The sequence below is a fragment of the Falco peregrinus genome, chromosome 9, assembly GCF_023634155.1.
Source record: "Falco peregrinus isolate bFalPer1 chromosome 9, bFalPer1.pri, whole genome shotgun sequence".
Classification (NCBI taxonomy): Eukaryota; Metazoa; Chordata; class Aves; order Falconiformes; family Falconidae; genus Falco; species Falco peregrinus.
In genome coordinates, this window is record NC_073729.1 from 33718138 (window position 1) to 33741445 (window position 23308).

A 23308-nucleotide genomic window follows, 5' to 3' on the forward strand; every position below is an offset into this window, starting at 1 on the left:
AGTTAGGCTCAACATTTTCAGACATAGTGTCTCAAGACCTCAGTAATTTTAAAAAAATTAAAAAAGAATAAGAAAGAGTACATGTACAAGAGATACTATCCCTTTAAACAAACTCATTACTTCTGGATTTCACAGAAGCATTTTACTTATCTTCATAAAGAAAACGATGTCTCAAGGAGTTCACAGCTACATTTTGAAGCACTTAGTGCTGCTCCACTCAGGTAGAAAGAGTGCCATCCTGGGCTTTCCTGTTCATATATTCAATCAGCAATTTCTATATCAAATTGACTCAGTTTTCAAGTCAACATATGGATTTCGCAATTGGATGGAGTGGGAGAAAAAAAAGCACCATTATGCTTTGTAGATCACAGTCAGCAAGAGACATTCTGGAGTCTTATTTTAGCTGGCAACGTGTCCATGAAGCAGAACAAGGCAGTTTGCTCTTTCACAGCTGTAAAGCCACTGCAGTGCTGGCAGATGCAACTCAGGGGAAACAGATACGTGCTGCTGTAAGAAGCCATTTCTGTGGCATCGCTTATGATTAACTAAGACACAAGTCTGTAACACATAGACAGTTGCAAAACATGGAAAAAAAGAAGTATTTGTCTTGTTTAATTTATTCTCCCTTCCAGGCAGAAATCTAGAACTACTGTTCATTAATTTGCTAGGAATTTTATCTAGTCTATTTTAACAGTGAAATATTTCACAACATTTTGTAATAGTAGGAAATAAAGTGCAATTATATTAAAAAAAGGAGATCCGTGACCAAGCTGAACCTTGACTTGCATTGTTTCCAAGACTGTAACATTGCTCATCATACCAAGTCTTAAGGAAGAAAATCAAAACCATCTGAGTGAGGATATTTTTCTCTGGTGAGCTTGTAAAAAAAAACATTACAGCAGAAAAAAAGAAAATAATTACTTTACTCTTAGCCAGCTTTAGGCCCTGAAGAAAGCACAATTGTGATGGCTCCTCCAGGCTTTTCTCAAACACACACACACAAAAAAATGTTTTGGGACCTAAAGAGGACCCAGTTACTTTGATACGAGAACACACAACTTCCCTGGTGAGGTTAGCACATTCATGCAATACTGCTGAATAGCAGAGGCTGAAAAGAGTTATTATTAACCGTCTCCTACACTACGGAACACCTAAAAGTCATTGCTTTCTGTTTCCAGGGTATCCCCAAAAGGGCCGGCAGGGGGCGCCTCTTCCCTGCGCCAAGCCTAACTACTTGGTTTGCATTTTTAAACAGGAGCAAGAAAATGAAACAGATTGAGGAACTCATGTTAAGAGGGCACATTCAAAATATGCAAAGAATAACTAACAGGCATGGACTCGACAGGTATCTTCTCCCAGCCTCTCTGTGTCCGCAGAACATGGTGAGACTGGAAGGATTTTGTTTATTTTTTATAAATGAATTCGTAAAAATGGGCACATGACTGAAAGCTTTGCTTGACTAACAGATACCGACACATGCATCCACCATGCCACAGACCTCCAGTAAGTTAGTGGACTGGATTTACCACCTTAAAGATCACCAATGGCTACACTTAAACAAGTCACAAGTGATCTTAGCTGGTAAAACTATTAGAAAAAAGTACTCAGAAACAATTGCTCGTTTCCAGTTTTTAGTAAGACTACCCATTAATGACTGATACAACAACTAAGCCCAGGAGCCTGTATTATTAGCAGGATTTTTAACAGAGTTGGACATTTAGGCATTTTCTGAAGGTACTTCTGATTTTACACCAGCACCCTTCACTTGCCATGCCTCTTTGCAGGCTTTGGGCTGCAGTCACTTACAGAAGAGACACTTGAGGCAACCTGGAGTGTCTTTATAAGGCCCTGTCTCCAGCAGACTGCCTGCAGCTTCCAGGTACCAACTCTGTAACAAAGGTTCTTTCAACTCCAGCTACCAACACTTCCATAGCTCAATCTGTCCTTGGCAGAATTCAACTACTTCAAACTTGGACAAATCCATCATCTGCAGGCAGATACCAGGTATTTAACAGCTCCCATCTCCAGTTAACTAGGTAAGTATATCAGTTACCAGTTCCCATAATTGAGAATATGGTGTCTGAAGGGGTCAAAAGCATTCCAATTTTTTCCCCAAGACGAAGTGAGAGTGGTCAAACACTGAGCACCTAAGAAAAGTCAAACTGCTATTTTATTTTTTTTTTTTTTTTTTTTTTCAGATCATAGACCTGACTTCTTACCTGGAGAAACCATTTTCCTTTTCCTTCTTTATTTTTATATCACCAGAAGGTAATTTCATCTGAAAAACATAAAAAGTAGGAGGTGATTAGTGCTGCCCAGACCACTTACGTTTTTCCAGTATGCAACACAGGCAGGATATTTAACTTGTGGAAGGAACCAAAGGGCACTGTGACTACACCTTCGTCCCCTGTAGCCTTTAGTGACCTACATGACACACCAAAAAGGCAACACTTTTGGTAAATCATGGTCAACTCTGTATTTTCTGGCCCTCAATTTCAACAGATTGGAGTTAACTGTATAGTTTTGTCCTTGCACAGAACGAACATGATCTAACAGATTTTTCTGCCTTGACAAAGTGAAATGTGGAGCCAGTAGAAACAGCTCCACTGTGGAATTGTTATGCTTCACCACGGCTGCAGCTAAAGTCCTTACGAATTCCTACCTAGCACTCCACAAACTAAGTCTCTGGGTAGCATTGGGATAATTCTCTCCAGGCTGATAAAAACATGGAAGTATAAGCTACATCTAACCTACTGAGTTTGTAACATTCAGTAGTATAAACCAGAACCATCCTCTTGTCTCTCCCACAGGAGACACATACCTTCTCTTCCTTTCTCTTCTCCTTGTCTTTATCTTTGTGTTTGTCTTTGTGTTTCTCTGAGCTGCCATCTTTGTGTTTGGTTTTCTCCTTGTCTTTGTGTTTCTTTTCCGAGGAATCTTTGTGCTCACTGCAAGACAAAAGCGTATGTTCGCAGAGGGGAACACAAGGAGAACTAATACAGACAGCTTCCAGCAGTAAAGAGTCACTGGGTTTGATCATTACAAACCCTACAAAATAAAGAGATCACCTCAACAGAAAGATCCACCACAGTCTCCTGTCACATGTCATCCATGCTCCTCCGGAGGAAGAGGAACAGGAGGGGGACATACCACAACACCACAGACGCCAAGAGCTCCACCTCAGGAAAACCCCCATCAGCCTGGATTGCTGAGGAAATCCACAGCTGCTACACTTAAAGCTCAACACTTTAGGCTGAATTCCCACTGTCTCTGCTTTTCCTCTTTTTCCTAGTCCACATAAAAGGTCACTGGAATAGAGCCGCCAGTCCCATCAATGCCCATGTCAGCTTTTGCTCAGACAACAGTTTGTCATTGTAGCAGCTCTCATCTCTGGAACTTAAAGAGAAAACCGCTGATCTCTATTATTCCCAAACAGATGGGAAAACCAGAGCAAACAGGATATGAGATGTCCTTGTGTTTATGCAAAGTCAAACAGAAAAGGCAGGAATAATGCTGCAGTCCTCAGTCGAAGCTGTTTCCTCACTGTGCCTCACCACGGTGGTCAAGCAAGCTCTGCTCGGCTGAGACGACCCTGCCATGCAGGACTGGAACTCACCAAAGGTGAAAATCTGGGCTGCTGCTACCCAAGGGTTTGGTGCTATGGATAACAGCATTGAGAGTTTAAATAACCAAAATTCTTTAGACAGAACAGAGGAAAAAAGATCCCCAAGGAGAAGAAAAATCTTCCTTGTCTACATCCTTCTGATTTCCAATACATTTAGGTAAATTTGGAATCACATTCTCAAGTTTTTCTTATCAACCAAAAAGACGCAACTGTTTTCAAATGAAAATGACATGAAATGACCCGATCCTTGGAGCCAGAAAGTAAGCAAACACTCTCAGGAGACTCGTACTGGCCGCAAGGATTAGCAGCACTGTTGTGGAAGCCAAGCAGCAAGCCTGTCAATTCAACAGGCCTTCAATACACATTTATAAGGTTGTGTGCACTCCCTGAGGTCATGCTGGGCTTAAAAGCAAACCAAAGAAAGGCACAGTGGAAATCAGCCTCTCTTCTACTGGGCATGGCTAGGCACCAAGTAAGTTGCCCTCCTCACACTGGCAGCTCATGCTCCTCCTTCCTCAGCACTTAACTCCCACCACTACTGCTCTCTGGGATGCACTCCGCTTCTCCTTAGGACTATTCAATGCAATGCAAACCTCTACTAGAAATAGGCAAGCTTCCTTATTTCAGTCATTTCAACACTCAAGTGCAAGTCCAAACTGATCTGGGGGAGCACAGACCTGAAAAACAGCAAGCCTGGAACACCAGGTAGGAGTGTGATTTTTAAAAACTATATATGCTTCAAGTCTTCCTTCTATCATAAAAACCAGACTACAAAAGGGCTGGATATTCAATGGCTACAGAAAACAAGCACCACATTAACTAGCTCCCATAAATCTTGCATGTGATTAAGAGGAAGGCAGCCACAGCCACAAATACACCGACCCATACCCAGCTGTAGAACTGCCGAGTAAAGTCCAACGCAGAGAGTTTCAGAGCCTTGTGTAACACTAGCACAAAAGGACCTGAACCTGCAAAAGGTCTAAATTATTCAAGCTCAGAGTCCCACACACTCCAATAAATATACAGCAGCCTTTCAAGCTCAAACAGCTGAAGCATGAAAATCCATCACTGAAGTCAGTATATTCACAAACTGTGTCACATTGAAAGAGATCAGTAGAAAGAGAAACCAGTTTCATTTTAACTCTCTAGCAACCTCTTCATACTACATATAAAACTGTAAAGGAGTATCTAAATATCAAAAGGCAACTGGCACTCTTAGAAATAAGACGCACAGCACCACATGTTGCCTGTGAGTGAAGATTCAACAACTGCAGACTATTCTTACCCAGCAGATCGTGTTATGTGTGCTGTGTGATCAGGACATGCAATTACATATGCAGGACATCCTGACACTGGATCTTGGAAATCCAGGAGATGCTTGCTACTCTTGCTCAGATTTGACATCCCAGCTTCTGTATCCTGTTTATTCATCAGTGTTTCAGACTTAAGATACCTATTTCATTTTCCTCTGCTCCAATGAGATTCATTGACTGTCTGAAAGCACAAACCCCACACATTGATTAATCCTTTTTTAACTCAGGAAGATCTGGAAATTCTGACTTGGTATCTTGTACTGTTATCTGTATGCTAGGTACATCATTTGCCAAAGATTTAAGTTTTACAATTACAAAGGCATATCATCATACAGGAAAAAAACATACATAATTAACAAACATGCAAGGCTTCAACCCGTTTTGTTCTCTGCAAGTCTGCTTGTTTCTATTTTCTGACTTGCTCTTATTTGATATTTAAATCCTACCTGCAATAACATGTTTTACTCAGACAATCTGCATCTTCAAAGCACAGTACACGCTGCGATCGACGGGGTTTGTTCTCTAAGGTAAATGTTGCTTGGGAGTTTGGAATAGCAGAAAAAAAAAAAAAAAGCTTAAGTTTTCAAAAGCACCATGCTCCTCGCTAGCAGCCAAAAGCACTAGCTTTCAGTATGTGACTTGCAGAGCCCAGAGATGCACACAAAATGTGACTAAAAGCAAATTAATAGATGACAACCTACATCTGCAAAGCTAATGCTGAAAAAGGTAGAAAAATCCCACTGGCCTAAAAGAAGCAGTGAGAATTTTTATGTTGCATGCTTACAGACTAACAGCTGGAATAAAGACAAAAAGTACTAAAAACTTAGGCTTGCTGAAGTAGAAGCTCAAATGACACCTCCCTCGAAAGACAGTAAGTGGCCACCATTGAAAAGCTGTTATGCAATCTAATCTAAAGCTCAGATTTTTCAGCACTGGAGTCAGAAGCAAGAAATCTGGATTCCCGACTCAGTCTTAGGTGTTGGGTTTGGGTTTTTTTAAGCTTTGTTTTTTAATCACAAGACTATTCTTCCCCTTTGCTCTACAAAGCAGTAAATTTCTCACCAAAGCAACAGGGGGCTCAGATGACCCAAGGAAACTGTCTCCAGTTTCACCTGGCAGCTTCATTTTCCTAACAGTATTGGTGGCCAGGCCCTGAGGTTCCGCTTGCTGCTGCTCCTGGTATGTGACTAGAAGAAATTCCCCAGATAAAAATCTGATTTCATGTGCTACTCACGACAACAACGTAAAAAATCCCCAACAAAACAACAACCAAAAAACACAAACAAAAAAGGCATACATTTATTTCCCTTATTTGTAAGCAGACTCCTTGTCGGCCCTATGTGTTTCTAGACACTGGACCACAGCTCTGACTTCAACAACTTGGTTCAAGATTTTCTGACACGTGCAACAATGAGGGCATGTGCTCCTCTTCCCTAAGAGGGCCTGAAATCTGCATCTCCCAGAAAAGCTCATTTGGAAACATGCTGATAACAAAGGCCCCAAGCAACAATCCTGAGAAGAATAACCTTTTTTCTTCCAAAAGCAAAGCAAGTTGCTCAGATATTAACTTCAGTCAGCAAGCCGAGCTGCTTTGGTCTTTCATTTGGCTAAGATACTTATGCGAGCCTCCAGGGGAACACAATTTAACCACCACACTAATCTCAAAAGAAAAGAGAAAGCAACAGGATGCCATCCTTACCCTGAAGAAGGAGTGTCAGCCTTCTATCAGAAAGCTATTTCCAGACAGCCCCAAAGCTATTATTAGGAGGGACTGGGAACAATTTAAAGATCAGAAGTCTATCTTCCTGGCCGATTCAAAACTGAAAAAAAAACCACCCCGATCACTTTTCTTTAAAAAGACCAAAACCAACCAATATAAAAGGTCTTAAGACCACATACAGCCAGATAACTTATCCTGAATTAATTTCTCGGAGTGCTGTGGATCCTCTGTTACCTTTCTTGCACACACCCCTCTGCCAATAAGACAGCTTGAAGCCAATGAAGCAGGACAGCAACCCCCCGGGTAAGAGAGAGAGAACCTCGAGTGCAAGTTCCCCTGAAGACAACTGGATCACAGAACAGTTGCTCACAATCTGTTTTAGAAATACCCAGCCTTGCTGACAAAATAAGATCTTCCTTTTCACCCAGAACATTACAGTTAACCACTGTAAGAGCACTTAAGTGTTTTACACCTCTGAAAGTGCTTAATTCTGACAACCTGCACTGTTGCTTTTGTTGGATTTGGGGTTTGTTTGTTTGTTTTAAGGTAACAGAGTACAGTAGGACACCGTATCAATACAGGCAGAACCAGGGACTACGTCATCTGAAGATATCCCACGGTACTGGCTTAGTTCACAGAAAGGCCAGACGAGTAGAAATGCATCTCCTAAATACAACCTTTTTGCTACTAGCTTGCCCGTCTTTCACTTAAGAGTTTTAGTATGAACAAGGGCATCTGAAGGCCTTGGAGAGCTCAGCCTGAAGCAGACGAAGTAGTAAATGCAACAGAAGATGCCACTTCCCTTGAAAAGGTGGCTGTATTTCCCAGTGAGGATGCCTGCTGGAGGGCAGGAAGGAGGAGAGGAAGGGAGGACAGCCACCTGGCAGCAGCTGCTGAGGCTACGATCACATGGGAAAGTCACAAGTGGAAAGTGTTTCCAAAGAATGGCAGATGTGCAGATCACAGCTTCCTTCTTCAAACTACAACAGCTTTGCAGTAATTTAACACCGCATTCTTCAGGTGCCATTTACGTACGTTAATAATCCCTTCCCAGGCCCTTTCCATTCCAGCTTCAAAATCACAAGCTGGGAAGGATGCTTTATCTGAAGTGTCTTTTATTTCCTCTCTCATATTCTCAGCTGTAATTAGCTCGTGACTGGGAATCTGCTACTAGCAAGCACCAGAGCCTGCTGCAAGCAGAGCTCTGCTTGCCTACACAGGAGCTCCTACAATGCAACTGAAGCGTAAAATAACAGGGAGCTGTGATTTTAGTGAAATCTAAAAACACAATAGGGACAGAGCATAGGTTACGCAGCCTGTGTCTCGTTTGACATAACACAATATTAATGGCAAACTGTGATCATATTCAGACTAATGCATACCAAGAACGGCTGACTGTGCAGGGAGCATTTCAGAAACAGAAGGCACACCAGCAAACGACAAGTTTTCAGCTGGCTTGCAGTATTTTATGCTCACAGTTAAGAGGGTTATCATATGGTATTACAGGGAACGAACACGTGAGCTCCAGTGCTTCTGCTGGGATTTCAGCAATACAATAAAGAAAAACCTGAAATGACTTTTCCGGGAGTTGAAAGAAGTCTTTTCAGCAATTTTCAGATTCACAGAGCAAGCCTTCAGCAAGAGGAACAAGATAAAAAGCTGGACTAATCAACAGCTGATAAAAATATTAAAAACTAGAACAGTATTCACAGACTGAGACAAGGATCAGGCTTAGCATGTACCTTCTGTGGACGTGTGAGAATCAGGTATATTACTAAATGAAAAGCAAGTATTTTTACTACTGGAAGGCAGCGTCACACATTAGAAAGTTCATCAAGGTGAACTGTGCACTCAAATAGGGAATGAAAACAAACCCACAAGTGCTAGAGCATAGGGGGTGCTGAAACACTTTTTTTAAAATTGCTTTTTCCCTTCTACATCAGATACCCCTGCCTCCTCCTGCCCCCTATGCACACAGTTCTTAATCATTCAGGATCACATAATAAATCAGTTCAGACTTCTTGCACATCTCCTCTGAAATTTATCTTCATTCACGACTAGCAAATGCCTGGAATCTGTGTTTTTCCTAGCAAAACCATAAAACTTACACGATGCCAGTGAAGATCACGTCTATAAATCCCTTCTGTGTTCCACGCTTCAGTTTGTCTCAAGCTGTGATCACAAGAGATTTAGTAAATGGAGGAAATATGCAATCTGACAGAAGATTTTTCTTCCTGCAGCTCAGATGCTTGTCACATTGACAACACAGATCAGTGCTACAAGAGCAGCCTCTTTGCTCCCCTTCCCCATCACAGCCATTCCTGCACTCCCCAGTCTACTGGCAGCCCACACTCCATGCACAAAGCCCAAGAAGACACCTGGCAGAAAGACACTTGTTGCTGTGAACGCTTCTGAACTGATCTCTAACAAGCCTTGGCTTCAAAGGACCCATTATTTTATTATTTTGTACATTCTACTTTTTTGAAATACTTGTCTCCCACAGATCAGAAACCTACTGCCACATCAGATTTGTTTAATTTTATTTTTTTAACCACCGACATTTATATTTAATAGGTGTGTGTTAAACTTTCTTTTGGGGATCGGGAAGTACAGGGCTGAGCAAAGGAGCCAAAGAAAACATTTTGCTTGATAGAGATTGCTCTATAGTGATGTGGATTTATTCTTTGATATGGATTTTTTCTTCAGTGGGCTTTGCATTTTCTTTCCTTGAGGGGTGACTGAGAAGATCTGAGGCATACAAATGTTCTCTCTCAGTTTACTACAGCTGTAAATGAGTGGTTAAGATACAGAAGTGTCATCTTGTGAGTGGGAGAGGAAAGCAAGAAGCAAAATTAAGAAGTTCTACATACGACTCCACACACTTCTGCCATATGAAATCAAAATTATCTATTTTAGGTATTTCTGAGACTTATCTTGGCAGTTTAGATGCTTCAAAGTCTGGATACAGGAAACATTTATTCTCCTGCATTGAAGTTTCTCTGCCTTCTTGATGCAGGTTTCATTTTAAAAGCCTTTTTTAAGTGTAGGGCAGGAAATGAAATTGTCAAAACTATTACAGACAGACATAAAAACAATCTGCTTCAAACACAACTAGACAATGCTCTTAACTGTGTCCAATGTCCAATGCAGTACTGTACTTCTCAGAATGCAATTACAGGACTCTTTACACACACTGTATAAAATGCCATGGAGATACAAAGCCAAGTTTCACCAACAACAATGGCTTGGATTTCTGCTAAAGCACCATTCAACCTCTGAGAATTATCAAAGATACAGCACAACTTTTGCAATAACACAGCAGCTTTTCTGAAATACTGAATGGCTTTTCTGAAGATTTACATGCAATTCTATTGATCCAAGATACAACTTTCCTAAAAGATTAATTTTCAATTTTAGAAACAGGTGACAAGCTTTTATGGAGTGCTTTAAGAATTCCCCACACAGGTAAAAAAACACTGGAAAAAACACACATTCTTGTTACCTTGGAATTTTTGTTTAATTTCTAAAGGACTAATGGGTATTTTTTCCCTTGTTTTTCAAGCAGAAACTTCAGTACAAACAGGCAGGTTTTACTCCTTCAAAAAATTCTTCTGTGCAAAAATATCCCCTATCAAAACAGCTGTCACAATCCTCAGCAGGGCAGAGGCTCTAGAGGTCTGCTGTGGACCCCTGCAGCTGGGTTCAGCTGATGTTTGTGCTGCAGATGGGAGGTGTTGGATGGTCACAGTGGAGGGACAGTAATGTGGTGGCACTGCTGCAGGGCTAAGTTTAGGAAGGGGCACTTTGTCACCTTTGTTCATAAAAACAAGACCTTCAACCCAGTAGTCTCTACAAGTCATAATGAGAGGGGGCGTGACCACGTAAATCTCGTGTACGACTTAAGAGGTTCACCACTTACCTCACTGCAAAGGGCTTAAAAGAGCTATTGAACTTAAAGAGGTTGTGGGTTGGTTGGTTGGTTTTTTGGTTTTTTTTACAAAAAAAAGCATTGCAAACCTGCTGATGACAGCTTGCTGTCAATAGTATGCTACCTAGCAGATATTATCCAAAAAACCAAACACACTTAAGGTGCCCCTTCAAGGTGAAGGTGCCATTTGAACAACAGGTAAGAAAGTAAATGCTTTTCTAAAGAAACTCTTGCTATAGAGATAGCATCATGAGAACAGATCCACCAGTACATCACTTTGTTACAAAAACCAATTCAAGTGTGTCATCCAGAAAAGCTTTCCCAGCTGCACACTTGAAAAACTTGGAAACCAAGTTTTCTAACCTGTCTAAAAACCTTCCAAACGAAGAGTTTCCAACTGGTTTTGAATCCATCTCCTAAAAATGCAACCCCTTTCAGTTAGCTTGCAAGCACAACTGGGTGACATTGGGGAATACAGACGTTTACCAGCCCAGTGTCATGAAAGTCAGTGGATGGATTGAAAAACAAGTATCCATTTTTAAGCCCAGCTGATGAGGCACTTGTTCCATGTAGATCCATACAAATTTCTGCACCAGGAACCTTTCTTAGCAGTGATGGCCACTGCAATCAAGTATCAATATAAACTGGACCTAGAACCAGCCCTTTGAATGGTTCTATTACGAAGGGCTAAGCCAGACTAATGAAATGTATGCAGAGCCCTCACTCTTCTTCCCCAAAAAACAATTTTGCTTTTGGTCTTGTTACATCACAAATAAGAGCCCCCTGAAATAGGGAAATTCTCCAGTATTTCAAAGCAATTTATTCCTGTCCCATTGCTGGTAAAATTAAAAGCTATTAAAAATGGCATAGTGAACAAATCCCCCTTCCACAGTGCAACCCAACTGCTTAGCAGTATGACAGTGATAAGACACTGTACAGTCACACCAGCCATCCTAAAAATCAGATTTCTCTGTTCATCCTGGCTCTGTCCAGGGAAGTATTTTGGTATTGTGACTGCAGTAACAGAACCCAAACAGAAACTCAACTTGCTTCAGTCCTTCCCCATCCTGTCCCATAACTCACCAGTCCGGCCTCTGCCATCCTTGGATTATCACCTTCCAAGTGCACACTTGCCAGCAGCCTGGCCACAAGTACATGCTCCATTCAGGTTTTTCCAACAGCTCCTCTCTAAGCAATTCCCTGCTCACCACTATCTTCTTCCACACCTCCACCTCCCCTGTCGAGCACTGCTGGGCTACTTCTTTCACAAGACAACGGTCACCTAAAATCTAATCCTCACAGGCACAACTTACATTTATGGAATTACATGGATGACAGCTGAATCAAAAGATTTCGGGAAGTAATGCTTGCATTTCAATTACAAGGTCAGTTATTTCTAAAAAGTTTGTGTTAGAAGTCAGCTGGCTTTATACAGCTACGTACCCTGTGTGTGACCAAGCGTGAATGGGGCAGTGAAAATTCTGGAGCACTCCTGAAGGAGTGATCCAGCTGGAACACCACACGTGTGTCTGCGTACATTGTCTTCTCCAAGTACCACCTTCAAGACAGGTTCTCACGATTCAGCACTATAATACATTCATTTTTAAGGTGGCAGTCGCAAGATGAGTGCTCAGCCTAGGGAAGGGAAGTCCCACCTTGTGTAGGGGCCTGAGGGGCAACACAGTATTATGGAATCTTTCCCCAAAAGGTGCCTTGAACAAAACCCCTGGCACATGCGTGCACTCAGTCATGCCATCCACATAGGTGTACCCTATTATGGGACTTAAAAATGCAGTATGTTGTGTCCACAAGACAAAGGAACTCTTAATAGATAAACAAGTGTGACTGGAAGCTTTATGCACAGTGCCTAGAAAACATGATGCCTTTCTCACCGGGATTTCAAGGCAACACTGCAGGGAGAAGGAATTACTTCAAGATAAAGCATGATTACATATCATGAACTACACCTCACAAAACATGAGCCATTCTTATCTCCTTTCCACTGTTTTCATATTTATTGTTTACACAATCAGTAGTGTGCAGCTTCACATTACAAGCCATAATTTGTTGTTCCAGCTAAAAATCTGCTGACCATTTCTAACTCCTACACAAATAAGGCCAATTCATTAATGAATTCTGGAAATTTAAAGATAGCGCTTACATTACTCCTTACAAAAGGATGTACTCTCCTGAGATTTCAGGAGTATGGGTTGTGGTGGTTTGTTGTTTTGTTGTTTTTTTGTTTGGTTGGTTTTTTTTTCTTCAAGTGAAGCAATGAACATTTGGAAATGCAAGATAGCAAATTTCGGGGTACATGCTTGAATACCAGAAAAATGAAAATCAGAAATCAAGGCAATATAGATATGTGAGCAAAAAGTCCAAACACTGTGTCCAAAGCATTTAATCTTCGCTGTGGAAATCAGTAAATGCTGCAAGTTATTTGGCCTAAATTCTAAATTCCTCCACAGCCATTTACTTTCAAAAAAGAGAACATATTATAGAACTGTAGGTTGTATAACTTCCCAAAAGGTCACAGAAAACTCAAAGCACAACCCCAATAAAACAAATCCACTGCTTAGCACAGACTCTCTCCTCCTTTCCATGCTTCTTTTTAATAGAAATCACTGTTGACGCAAGGTTTTCTATTCGTTTTTAGATTGTGTTATCAGAGTTGCACAGCAATTAGTTAATAACACTTGCCTGGCTGTAGCATAAACACTATTTGCCATTCACCAAGTGTCACAACAGAAACTTACCCTCCAAGGGCTGTTTTTTGCAAGTTTCATTGTTAAAGTAGACTCTGTGGCACTGGCACGTCAGGAATTCCAACTAGGAAAGCTTTTCTAAGTAACATCCACTTTGTGACATACTTGCCCTGTGCTCCATCGTACCAAATCACCAGACAGACCTACGCATCCTGGTTCTTCAGTTTACAGCCAAGGCTAGGGTATCAACTGGAGCATGGAATTCACCACCACCTCAAGAGGTGCAAGTCACCACAGAATAAATAAGTGTTTACGTTCAGTGTGGATGGTATGGCAGGTGACTTGCATGAAACACCTTCCCCATATAGCTGCAGTGTAATGTATCAACCACATCAGACAAAACAGCATGCAATCCTTTCAAATTCGTTATCTAACCCAGAAGTTCATAACACTGCCTCACAGCAATGAGATACCCAACCACTGTGGTAGCAGGCCAAGGACACCTGCATCATTCTGGAGAACCATCTTTCCAGATGCTGAATTATTAGGAGGCTTAGCAGTCACATCAGGTTCACCTACGCTGAAACAGTTTATACCAACACTCGAAAAGAGCTCCCACGTTTTTGACAAACACGTGGAACTACACACAAAAAAGATCATGAACAAAATTAATCGATCTTCATGATAGTGGGGTTAAACTACTTTTCAACACCTTTAGTAACACTAACTACAATAATATTTTATACATTAGTATTGGCTCACATTTGCAAGATACACTACTTCAGCTACCCATATGGAAACGCACGCAATAACAGAAGTTCGGCTTAAAGCACCTACACCCCTATAAACCACACTCAAAATGGAGCAATTTCATCCTCATATCAGAGTAAGTCTCTTAAGACTGCATGTGCAACAGTGTTTTAGTCTATGAGGACTTCATTGACTTTTTCCTCACCTATTACTGTGCTTGGACTTTTCCCGGTCTTTTTCCTTGTCCTTCTTGTGCTCTTTGTGCCGGTGTTCTCGGTCTTTGTGTTTATCTTTGTGTTTGTGAGAATCTGCAAGCAGAGAGGCAAAAAAAATTAAGAAATGAAGTTGGGAGAAAACTCCACACCTCCCTTACCAACCTCTGCATTTCCGCCCACCCCGTATTAGTATTGTCTGTGACTGAAACTAAGATTTTTGTTCCAAATTTTGAGAGGTCCTAAATGGATTCATTGTTTCTGTAGCACAAGTTAATTCATCCTGGCAACAGCTGCATTTATACGGTCTTTAATTCAATGACCTTTAAATACTTTACAGACCCTGAAGAAATGCAACCTTTCTTATTAAATAGGTAAGTATGGCTAGAGCAAGTTCAATCTTATTTGGCAGATGGGAAACCTAGCTTCCTATGTCAGTAAGTATTTCATGTCAAATAGATAAGGATACAGAAACAGAGCATAAAGCTGAAATGTTAGGCCTGCTGAATCCTAGAATTTAGACTGCTACTTCCACAAATGTCTAGTCTAGAGAAAAACAGCGCCCCGCACCCCCACCCCCACTAAAATCATCTTATTCTTATCCCCAAGAGCGGATGACTTGACAGGCACACAGCAAGGGAAAGGGGGAGTAATGAGAAAAATAAAGGGTGAAAAGAAAAGAGGACTAGGAATCTCTCCTCATGCTTCTCTTCTGGAGACACTTACCTCCCTCCGCTAAGAGCCTCACCAAGAAAATCTACCATGACAGCTGTAATGAGTATGTGCCAGTGGTAACCCACCTACACGGGTTAGGACTGGCCCAAGTAAGTGACAGGTCAGAAATGAAAGATGGCACTCAAGTAAATCTACATGAACACAGCAATTTTACCAGTATCAATTTCTACTCCAAGTGACATTTCCCATCCTCAGTGACAACTTGTACTATACAATAAAGTCCTTTAAAGCACCAACGAAATAGATCCAGCACAGGAAAAGAGCAACATAGTTCAACTTTAAATAAACTCATTGACAAACATCTTTAGCTCCTTAAATCTTCTTTATAAGTAGATCAAGAAGGAGCTGAGGCTGAACTAGCATCTCAAACCCACCTCAAAAGGCACTACCATTTACAGTCAAGGTCACTGTAACGTTGGAAAGAACATGTACGTACCCAAAGACCCCCCCCAGGTTTTGTTTTGAACATGCTTCTCAAAGCAACTAAAATTAAGTGAGCTCCTCAGGATACCTAAAAGGCTGCGCTGACTTTGGCAATGGTTTTCAGATAATAGCACCAGAACTTCCACCAGAGATCTTGGATTTAAGGTATTAATGCTTAATTAATTGTATAGACGTTACCATGCCTCTCCCTGCACTAAGAATAGGAAACTGCAACAAAAGGATTTTGTGACTTGCCCAGTCACATAGGAAATGCATTACAGAGCCAGGAACAAGCCTTGTCCTCCTGACTCCCAACCAAGTCTTTCGCCACAAATTCTTTTTTCTCCTTAACTGACACCAGCTCTTAAACCTCAAAACATTCAACTGCTTTTAGTGGAAACACACCCACAGTCACATTTCCACAGAACATGATTTCAATCTATTGCCTTTTCTCTAACTTCAGGTACTGTTTTCAGACACCTGCAGTAAGACAACGTAAAACACTGAATGCTGACATTCAAGCCTCTGATTTGCCTTCTGCATCTCTCCTCAATCCTCCTGAACTTGGCAACACCTCCTAGTGCATTGGTGTATACAGCATATACATTTAAAGCACAAGATTTAGTTTTATATATTTTGATAAACAGGCATGTGGCAGGTTATGCGGAACATTTGGTGTTAGAGCATAACACACCTAAGAGTTTTCAAGTACCAACAGCAAAATCTATTTCACAGCAGGCAGAGTTTTGCAGGCATCTCTGGCAAACTGTGTGGGGACCGTACACCTACACTCTCTGAACAGCCAAGAAGCAATTTCTCAGTACCCTTCTTCCCACCAGGACAACACACATTTCACTAGCAAAAATGTTTTTGCAATGCATTTCACACTTAGGATTCTTCAGTTTAGCCAGTAGCTGGAAGCTCAGGCTGTTTGCAAACTGCCTGGGTTTTATTCCACAGAGAGTTTACTCACTGATTCCTAAAGCACTGGCTGAAGTGAACAGCCATCTATTTACACTTGGTGAATAGGCAAATTGCTAGAAAAACCATCCTGATGTTATACATAGAACTATGTACGCTCATTTTATAACACACTTGCTTTGTAAGGAGGCACATACCGACACAGAGTCAATTTTTTTCTACAAACCAATCGATGGAAAACATGTGCAACTGGGCTCAATGCTATTCTCTTTAGAGCTTAGAACCACAAGATTATTTTACACAAAAAAGTGGAAAACAGAAGTCTTTTACCTTCACCACCAGATTCCCTTCCAGCTGACTTGTGCTTTCCAGCTGAAATTAATATTTGCTCTTGAAAAGTAGTTGCTATACCCTGGAAACATTGGAGTCAGACATCTATTTCCTCAATCCTCTGCAGTGCTTACAATAATTTGGTGTTTTCAGACAATTAAAGTCTGGTACAACAACAAAAAAAGAAGAAGAGTGCCTGACCAGTTAAACTAGCGCTGCTTGCTAGTATTTGTCACCACTCAGCTTTCCTTTGCCTTCTACCAAAGGATTCCTAGCAGGAAGGGCTTTCACAGAGGTACTCTGGCTGAAAGGCAGGCCAGGGCAGCAGGGGAACAGGGGGTCATGCCCATGGTCCTGAAAGCAGAAGGGAAAGACTGTCAGGAGAGCTTTCAGTCAAGTGCAGTCAAGGCTGGGTAGGTACTTGGCCTCTCACACTGGACAACACTTTAAATTCAGTACTTCCACGGAGGTAAGTGTACTACCTCCCAGGCACGTCTCCCAAGCATTAAATTATTCTGGAACATTTGCCTGGTATTCAGGCTCCACAGTGTTGCTTTCTGACACAATGCCATGAGTTAGGTTAAGAACGAAGACTTCAACAGCATTTATTAAATTTTCTTGAGCTGACATATTTGTATCTTCAGAAGGCATGAAACCTTTTTTTTTTTTTTTTTTTTTTTTTTTTTTTTGAGGGTGGAGCTGGATGAGGTTCAGTAGACCGGGTCATTAAAAAGGGCAGAATTACGTTTTTCACATATCACACAAATATGCTTTGTTCCAGCCTGGCTTTATCTAGGAGTTCAAGTTGGTGGTTATTTGGTGGCTGACATGAAACAAATTTAGCCATTTCACTCCAGATTGTGTACCCACTTCACAGAAACCAATACAGCATCACCTCCAACTGAATTACACAGGCAACAGATGACCGAATTGGGAACAAACCTTTAAGATACAGTAGGCTACCTCACACCAAACCTCATCAACACAGAAGCCATCAATGGAAGTGATCCTGTCTCTAATATATCTTCTTTGATATATTTAGCATATTGATTCCTGGAAGAATATTCCAACCTCCAGTAACTCTCTCCCAGCTTGCAGCTGATTAGCAGCTGAACAGGTCCAGCCTCACATGAGCTACAGAATGAGGTCTGACATTATCACACATTCAGATTTGTTTCCTGCCTTTTATGTCTTCCATTAAGTACGTCTGCTCCCTCTAACACTAAACAAGGAGATAAAGACTATTCCTTCTCTAAGACCATTACCTAAATCCACCGTCTCCTGTGAGCAAAGTTCAAACCCCTAAACGCTCATGTGATATTTAAAGATTTCAGAAACTGAAACGCGCCTCTCCAGCATCAAGGTTACAGAGGGGACAGGGGTTATGCTCACTGAACGAGGATCCATTACTCCCAAGGCTTTCCCTTCAGTATCCTCTAATCCAAACAAAGCTTTTGGCATCTCTTCTGTTCTAGAAAGCTTGATGTCTCTGGCACTGGATCTCTGTCTGTTAATGCTGAGCCTGGTACGTCTCCAAAAGATTACCGCAGTCCCTGTACTATTCCTGCCATTCCCCCTGTACCTCCAACAATCACGAGCAGCTCCACATTTTTGTATGTTGATTCATCTTTCAACTCTGTTTAATTACAAGGATGCCTGACTTAAGGATGGGAAATTCTAAGCACTTTTGGTCTGTGGCTGGTTTGTGTGTCGCCCCCCTCCCCCCCCTTCACTCCACTGCTAAGTCTCTGGGGAAAGGCTGAATCATAACCCTATTTGCAATACTTGTACATACATATTACTGGAACAGCGCAGTTTTACTCTTTATCCAGGAACAGAGCTGTAAAAAGGTTAGGCATCTCTAACTACAGCATTACAAGAACAGATACAGCAAAGGCGAGCAGTCTCCTTTCATAACGAGAATGACCCTGGCTTAATAGATTAGTCTGGTGACAAAACAGTTATGTGGACTATACTGTTTTAATTCATGAGAAAAATTCATTTGCTTTTAAAACACTTTTGAACACCCTTCTCTGCAACCCATCCCCAAAAAGGATTACTTACATATCATAATCAAGGGAAGCAGCAGACCTACTTTCTACATTAATATTTCAGTTTTGACAGCAACTTTCCTAATAAAATACTGAAAGCAGGGAAAGAGGCATAAGTTCTCATATGCCCATTTAGTACAGCTATCAATATTATTTGGGAGAGTGTTGCTGGCACATGGTACAGGATGCTATAGATGCCATTTTATCCCACTCCCACCACCCACTTTTATCCCACTTCCTTTTTATCCCATTTTCATAATTTTGCATTAGAATATCTTTTTTTTTTTTTTTTTAAGAGCTGAGGGGAAAAGAAAAAAAGATGTAAGCAACAATCTGGTTTCTTCTCATTTCTCTTAAATTAAGTGAGATAGCTGACAAATTAACACCTGGTAACCCCAATTTCTGGTCAACAGTAGCTTTTCAAGATAAATCTATTAGCCTTCCATACTTGCTGTCTTTCAGTTCATGTTCCCGTAAGTTTTGTGAGCACAATTTGAATACTTCATTAACCTGCTTACAGAAAGGTTTCTGCCAGCAGTCTTTGTTCTTTTGAAATCTTCTACTAGGTTCTGGGGACAAGGACTTTTTGTATTTTCTTTCTGGTTCCACCAACACCCCAATTGCTTTTCTTCTCATTAGACAGCCCAGAAATACCTCAACTGATATTTATGCTGGTATTTTACCAGTCTGAAGCCTCATCTCAATGCTTCTCTACACTGATGTCCCAGAACACCTTTTAAGCCACCTGATTCTTGGGACTGAAATCTGCGCCCAAATCTGAAGACACAGCATAAAAAAATGCATCACCCTAGCAACAAAAAAAAGCATTTTTACCTTGCTCCTCCAGTAACACTTCTGTTTCAGATGAGTGGCTGGAATCTCTGCCCCAATTTAAGTCCAGTGTCTCAATATTACTTAATCTTTACCAAAGAAGCATACGAGCTCTCAAGACGTTTTCAGGATCATTGGTCTGGTGAGCATAGCACTCTACTACCGGTACATTCAGCCACCCTGAACCCGAGGCATGAGCAAGAAGCCTTTTACTATCACCATAGAGGACATGTACGATGAAACTAGCAGGGTCTTTTAAATTTCTCCTCTGGAAAGGAGAAGAAAGTCTTAAAAAAAAAAACCAAAACAAAACAGACTTCACCAGTTCCTCTGCTAATTTATACGGCTGAAAGAAAGGTAATTCAGGAACACTGGATTAGGTTCAAAAGCTGGTCAAGTTCAAAAACTTCTCATGAACCACTTGAGAAATGGTTAGTCCCTTCTCAGCTGAAACACCACCTCTATGTTAGACCATTTGCTCCACAGCAGTAGCCTTTTTACTATTTAGCCTGACTTCCTCGTCACCTGTTGAGAAAGCATTGAGGAAACAACAGCAAAAAGACTCTGGATGACCTAAATGAAACACTGTTACTGATGTTTCTCCTTCCCCACAGGCCGTCCTCAAAAACAGTCATCTTAAAACTGCAGATCATCAGAAAAAGGCCTCTTATTTTCAAGTTACTCAAGTTTTATCATTTGTTGCCATTTATTTTGCAAATTCATATTACTTTTAGAGTTTAATTTCTTCTACGTTGGGTATAAAAGGACTTAAAATTATCAAGGCTCATTTGCTGAAATGATGCCAGAAGTGCGACAAATGGTCAAACATCTGAATGTCATTCAAGGTATGTAAAATACTCTTCATATTCCTGGCAAAGTACATGTCATTTCATCTTAGGCAGGTGATCAAAATGGTTTAGTGTTGCCCTAACTTTTACAACATATAGATTATATCAGCACATAGAAAGACTGTAACATTTCATCATTACCCAAGATCTTTAACATGAATAGTGACAGCGTTAACAGATTACATGAACAGGCAACAGTAATCGCACATGTAAAGGTTGCTCTGTGAGGTTCTGGTCAATTTATAAACTGTTCACCTGAGAAAGCAACCACTGTGCAGAGATGAAAAAGCCCATTTGTAGACCCATATGACTCAGAAGAGCAACCACATGGAGAAAGTGGCACTGTCTGAGGCATAGGGCAGCAGGATCCTCACTGTTAAGGCAGGCTATGACTCGGACTAGTTACCTGACTTTACACGTTTTAACAATTTAAAAGTATGTACAGTAATCCCACCTAACCAGTCTGGAGGAGGTTTAAATATCTGTATTCCAGTTGGAAGAAGTCACAGTGTGACCATGGTATTCCAGTAATTGATTACACAGTGTTTCTGGAGTTTGTTGGAATGCATTGCTATTGCTGTAGCCCAAAAAAGGGGGAGGAAAAGCTACTCAACAGAAAACAGAACTGCATCCAGGTGTTGGAGACAACACCCTTCCCAATACAGCAGGGCAGGCTGAAAACAAAACTGTAGGTATGAAAAACACAGAAATTGGAAAACATCTATACGCAGCTATAAGCGACAAAAGCAGAAAAAACATACCCAGAAGGCACTGTTCAGAAAGAAATTACAGTATTGTAGATGATACACTGCAGCAGAAAACCATAACCTAAAATAAACTTTCCATGTGAAACTGGATGTGTCACTTACTGGCCTAATGGCCCTATTTACACAACTACAGAATACACATAGAAGATTTACCCTGGAAAGGTATTGCAGGTCTGTTTGCTGTGCTGTTTTATTTCTCCAATAGCTGACTGAAAAACATCTGGAATCCTGAAATGAGAGCGACTCACCAAGACCATGACTGGAGTCCCCCATAACCTAAGCATGAAATTCAATAAAAGCAGCAGGACCCGAGTTCTCAGCAGGTGTCAAGAAAGGGAAGAAACTACAATAATACCGAAACAAGACTGCCAGGCTTCTGCTTCCTCAGTGCCACGCTTAATGGCACAGATAGACCTTTCAAAAGCAACCTGACACACAACCCTTTACCAGTGTTGAAAGACATCTCCACAACCAACATTGCCACAGAAAGCTATTGCTAAATCCTTAAAAATCTTCTTGAAGTCAAATTCAAATGAAGCACAATGACTGTGCTATCGCAAACTTATTTCACTTCAGGTGTTGGGTCAGGTGCACCACTTCAGGGAGGCTGACACTCCAACAGTGCTCACCGTTTTTCTCCATAAACCAGAATAAAATCTCAGTTTTATAGTTTACTGCAAAACAACCAAATTCATTTTGACTAAGCACAAGGAGAATACATAAAGCAGGTTTCGGTTCCCAATTTAGATTCTCATTCATTCATTTTCCAATCATACACGGGAAAAAAAATGGAGGGGGGAAGAAGTATGAAAGCTTCTTGAAAAGGGAGCCTGGAAGAGTACAGCAGAATAGTAATAAAGTTCCTGCCTTAGGAAGGATGAACTGGCTAATTGAGACTCCTCCAGAGTGTATTCTTGCTTTTTCTAAGGGTTCAAATGAAGAAATACATCATCACTGAATAGATTTGAGTCAACCTATTTTCCAGGCTATAGTTACTCAGAGACAAAACTCCTTTGGGCTGAGCCAGAATTGATCGCACCACATGGTATCCAATTCTGCCAAAGCTTGAAAACTCAGTACTTTTGATGGAAACAGGATTAAAACCAACGACCATACAAGCCCTCCCCACACTTCAGCAGTTACTTGAGGCAAAAGATACTACAGGGACAGACAGATACTATGTCTTGACCCGTAGAAGGACTGTGCTGGGAAACAGCTTCAGAACAAGACAGACCCCTTAGATACTGCATTCTTCATTAATCTTGTGATTTGAAGGCCTTGTATTCCTTCCTGTTGAACACAGGGAAAGGAAGAAACAACCTGTGGCACAACTTGGTGATGAACTAGGGTGGAAGAGATTAATTCTTCCATTCTTTGTCTTTCAGAATAGCTCCTACCAACTTCTTGAGACGTCTCACTAACACTCCAGCAAAGTTTTACTATGAAAGCAAGGACCTTGCACAGCTTCTTAAAAACACAAAGTTTGCAAAACAAGATCAGCACACCTTCTGCTCCACTGAAACCCTAAGGCAACTTCAATCTAAGGAAGAGACATAAACAATGTGACAGAACTAACAGTGAGAGAGCATGGCAGGCACAGGACCAAGCCTGCAAGCCAAGCTGTACACTCATTTATCTGTCCCAAACTTTAACAGCTTATCATGGATAGGTTAAGGAGGACAGAAAAAAAAAAAACAACCCAAAAAACAAAACATCAACCCCAAACCAGACTGATCACTCCTATGTTGCATTACTGAAGCCTCTGGGACATGAAGTCATCCTGAAGCAAATGTCATTGCTGGCATTCCATCAATCTAAACCAACTTGCAGAAGCTGGGTAGGTAAGCAAGATGTGCTGCAAGAGCCTATGCAGCAAGAGGATGGATACTCTTTAGTGCACATTTTGAGCCTTTCAATTTTTTTTCAGCTACACTGGATTAATCACTTCTTTTCTGTGCACCTCATTTTTCCACCTGCTGGGGAAGTACCTAATACTCTGTGGGTAATTAATGTTTCAGTGACTGAGATAGCTATGTGGTATAAAGGGATGCTGACCTTAAGAAACTGCTGCACTGCAAGCATTTTGTAGCAAAACAACTAACAGTGTAGACAGCAGCAGCAAGTTTAATGACCTGTCAGTGCCTTTTAC

The 23308-nt window shown here is 41.1% G+C and overlaps 1 protein-coding gene across 1 annotated transcript in view; it reads right to left on the minus strand.

Annotated features, from left to right (window-relative positions):
• TOP1 (DNA topoisomerase I) overlaps positions 1–23308 on the minus strand; it is a 69181-nt gene that overhangs the window by 24603 nt on the left and 21270 nt on the right. The window contains exons 3-5 of the mRNA XM_005235887.4: positions 14247–14349; positions 2822–2948; positions 2220–2278 (exon numbers count right to left, since the gene is read on the minus strand). Of these exons, the coding sequence (XP_005235944.1) occupies positions 2220–2278; positions 2822–2948; positions 14247–14349 (289 nt within the window). The remainder of the gene's footprint in view (positions 1–2219; positions 2279–2821; positions 2949–14246; positions 14350–23308) is intronic.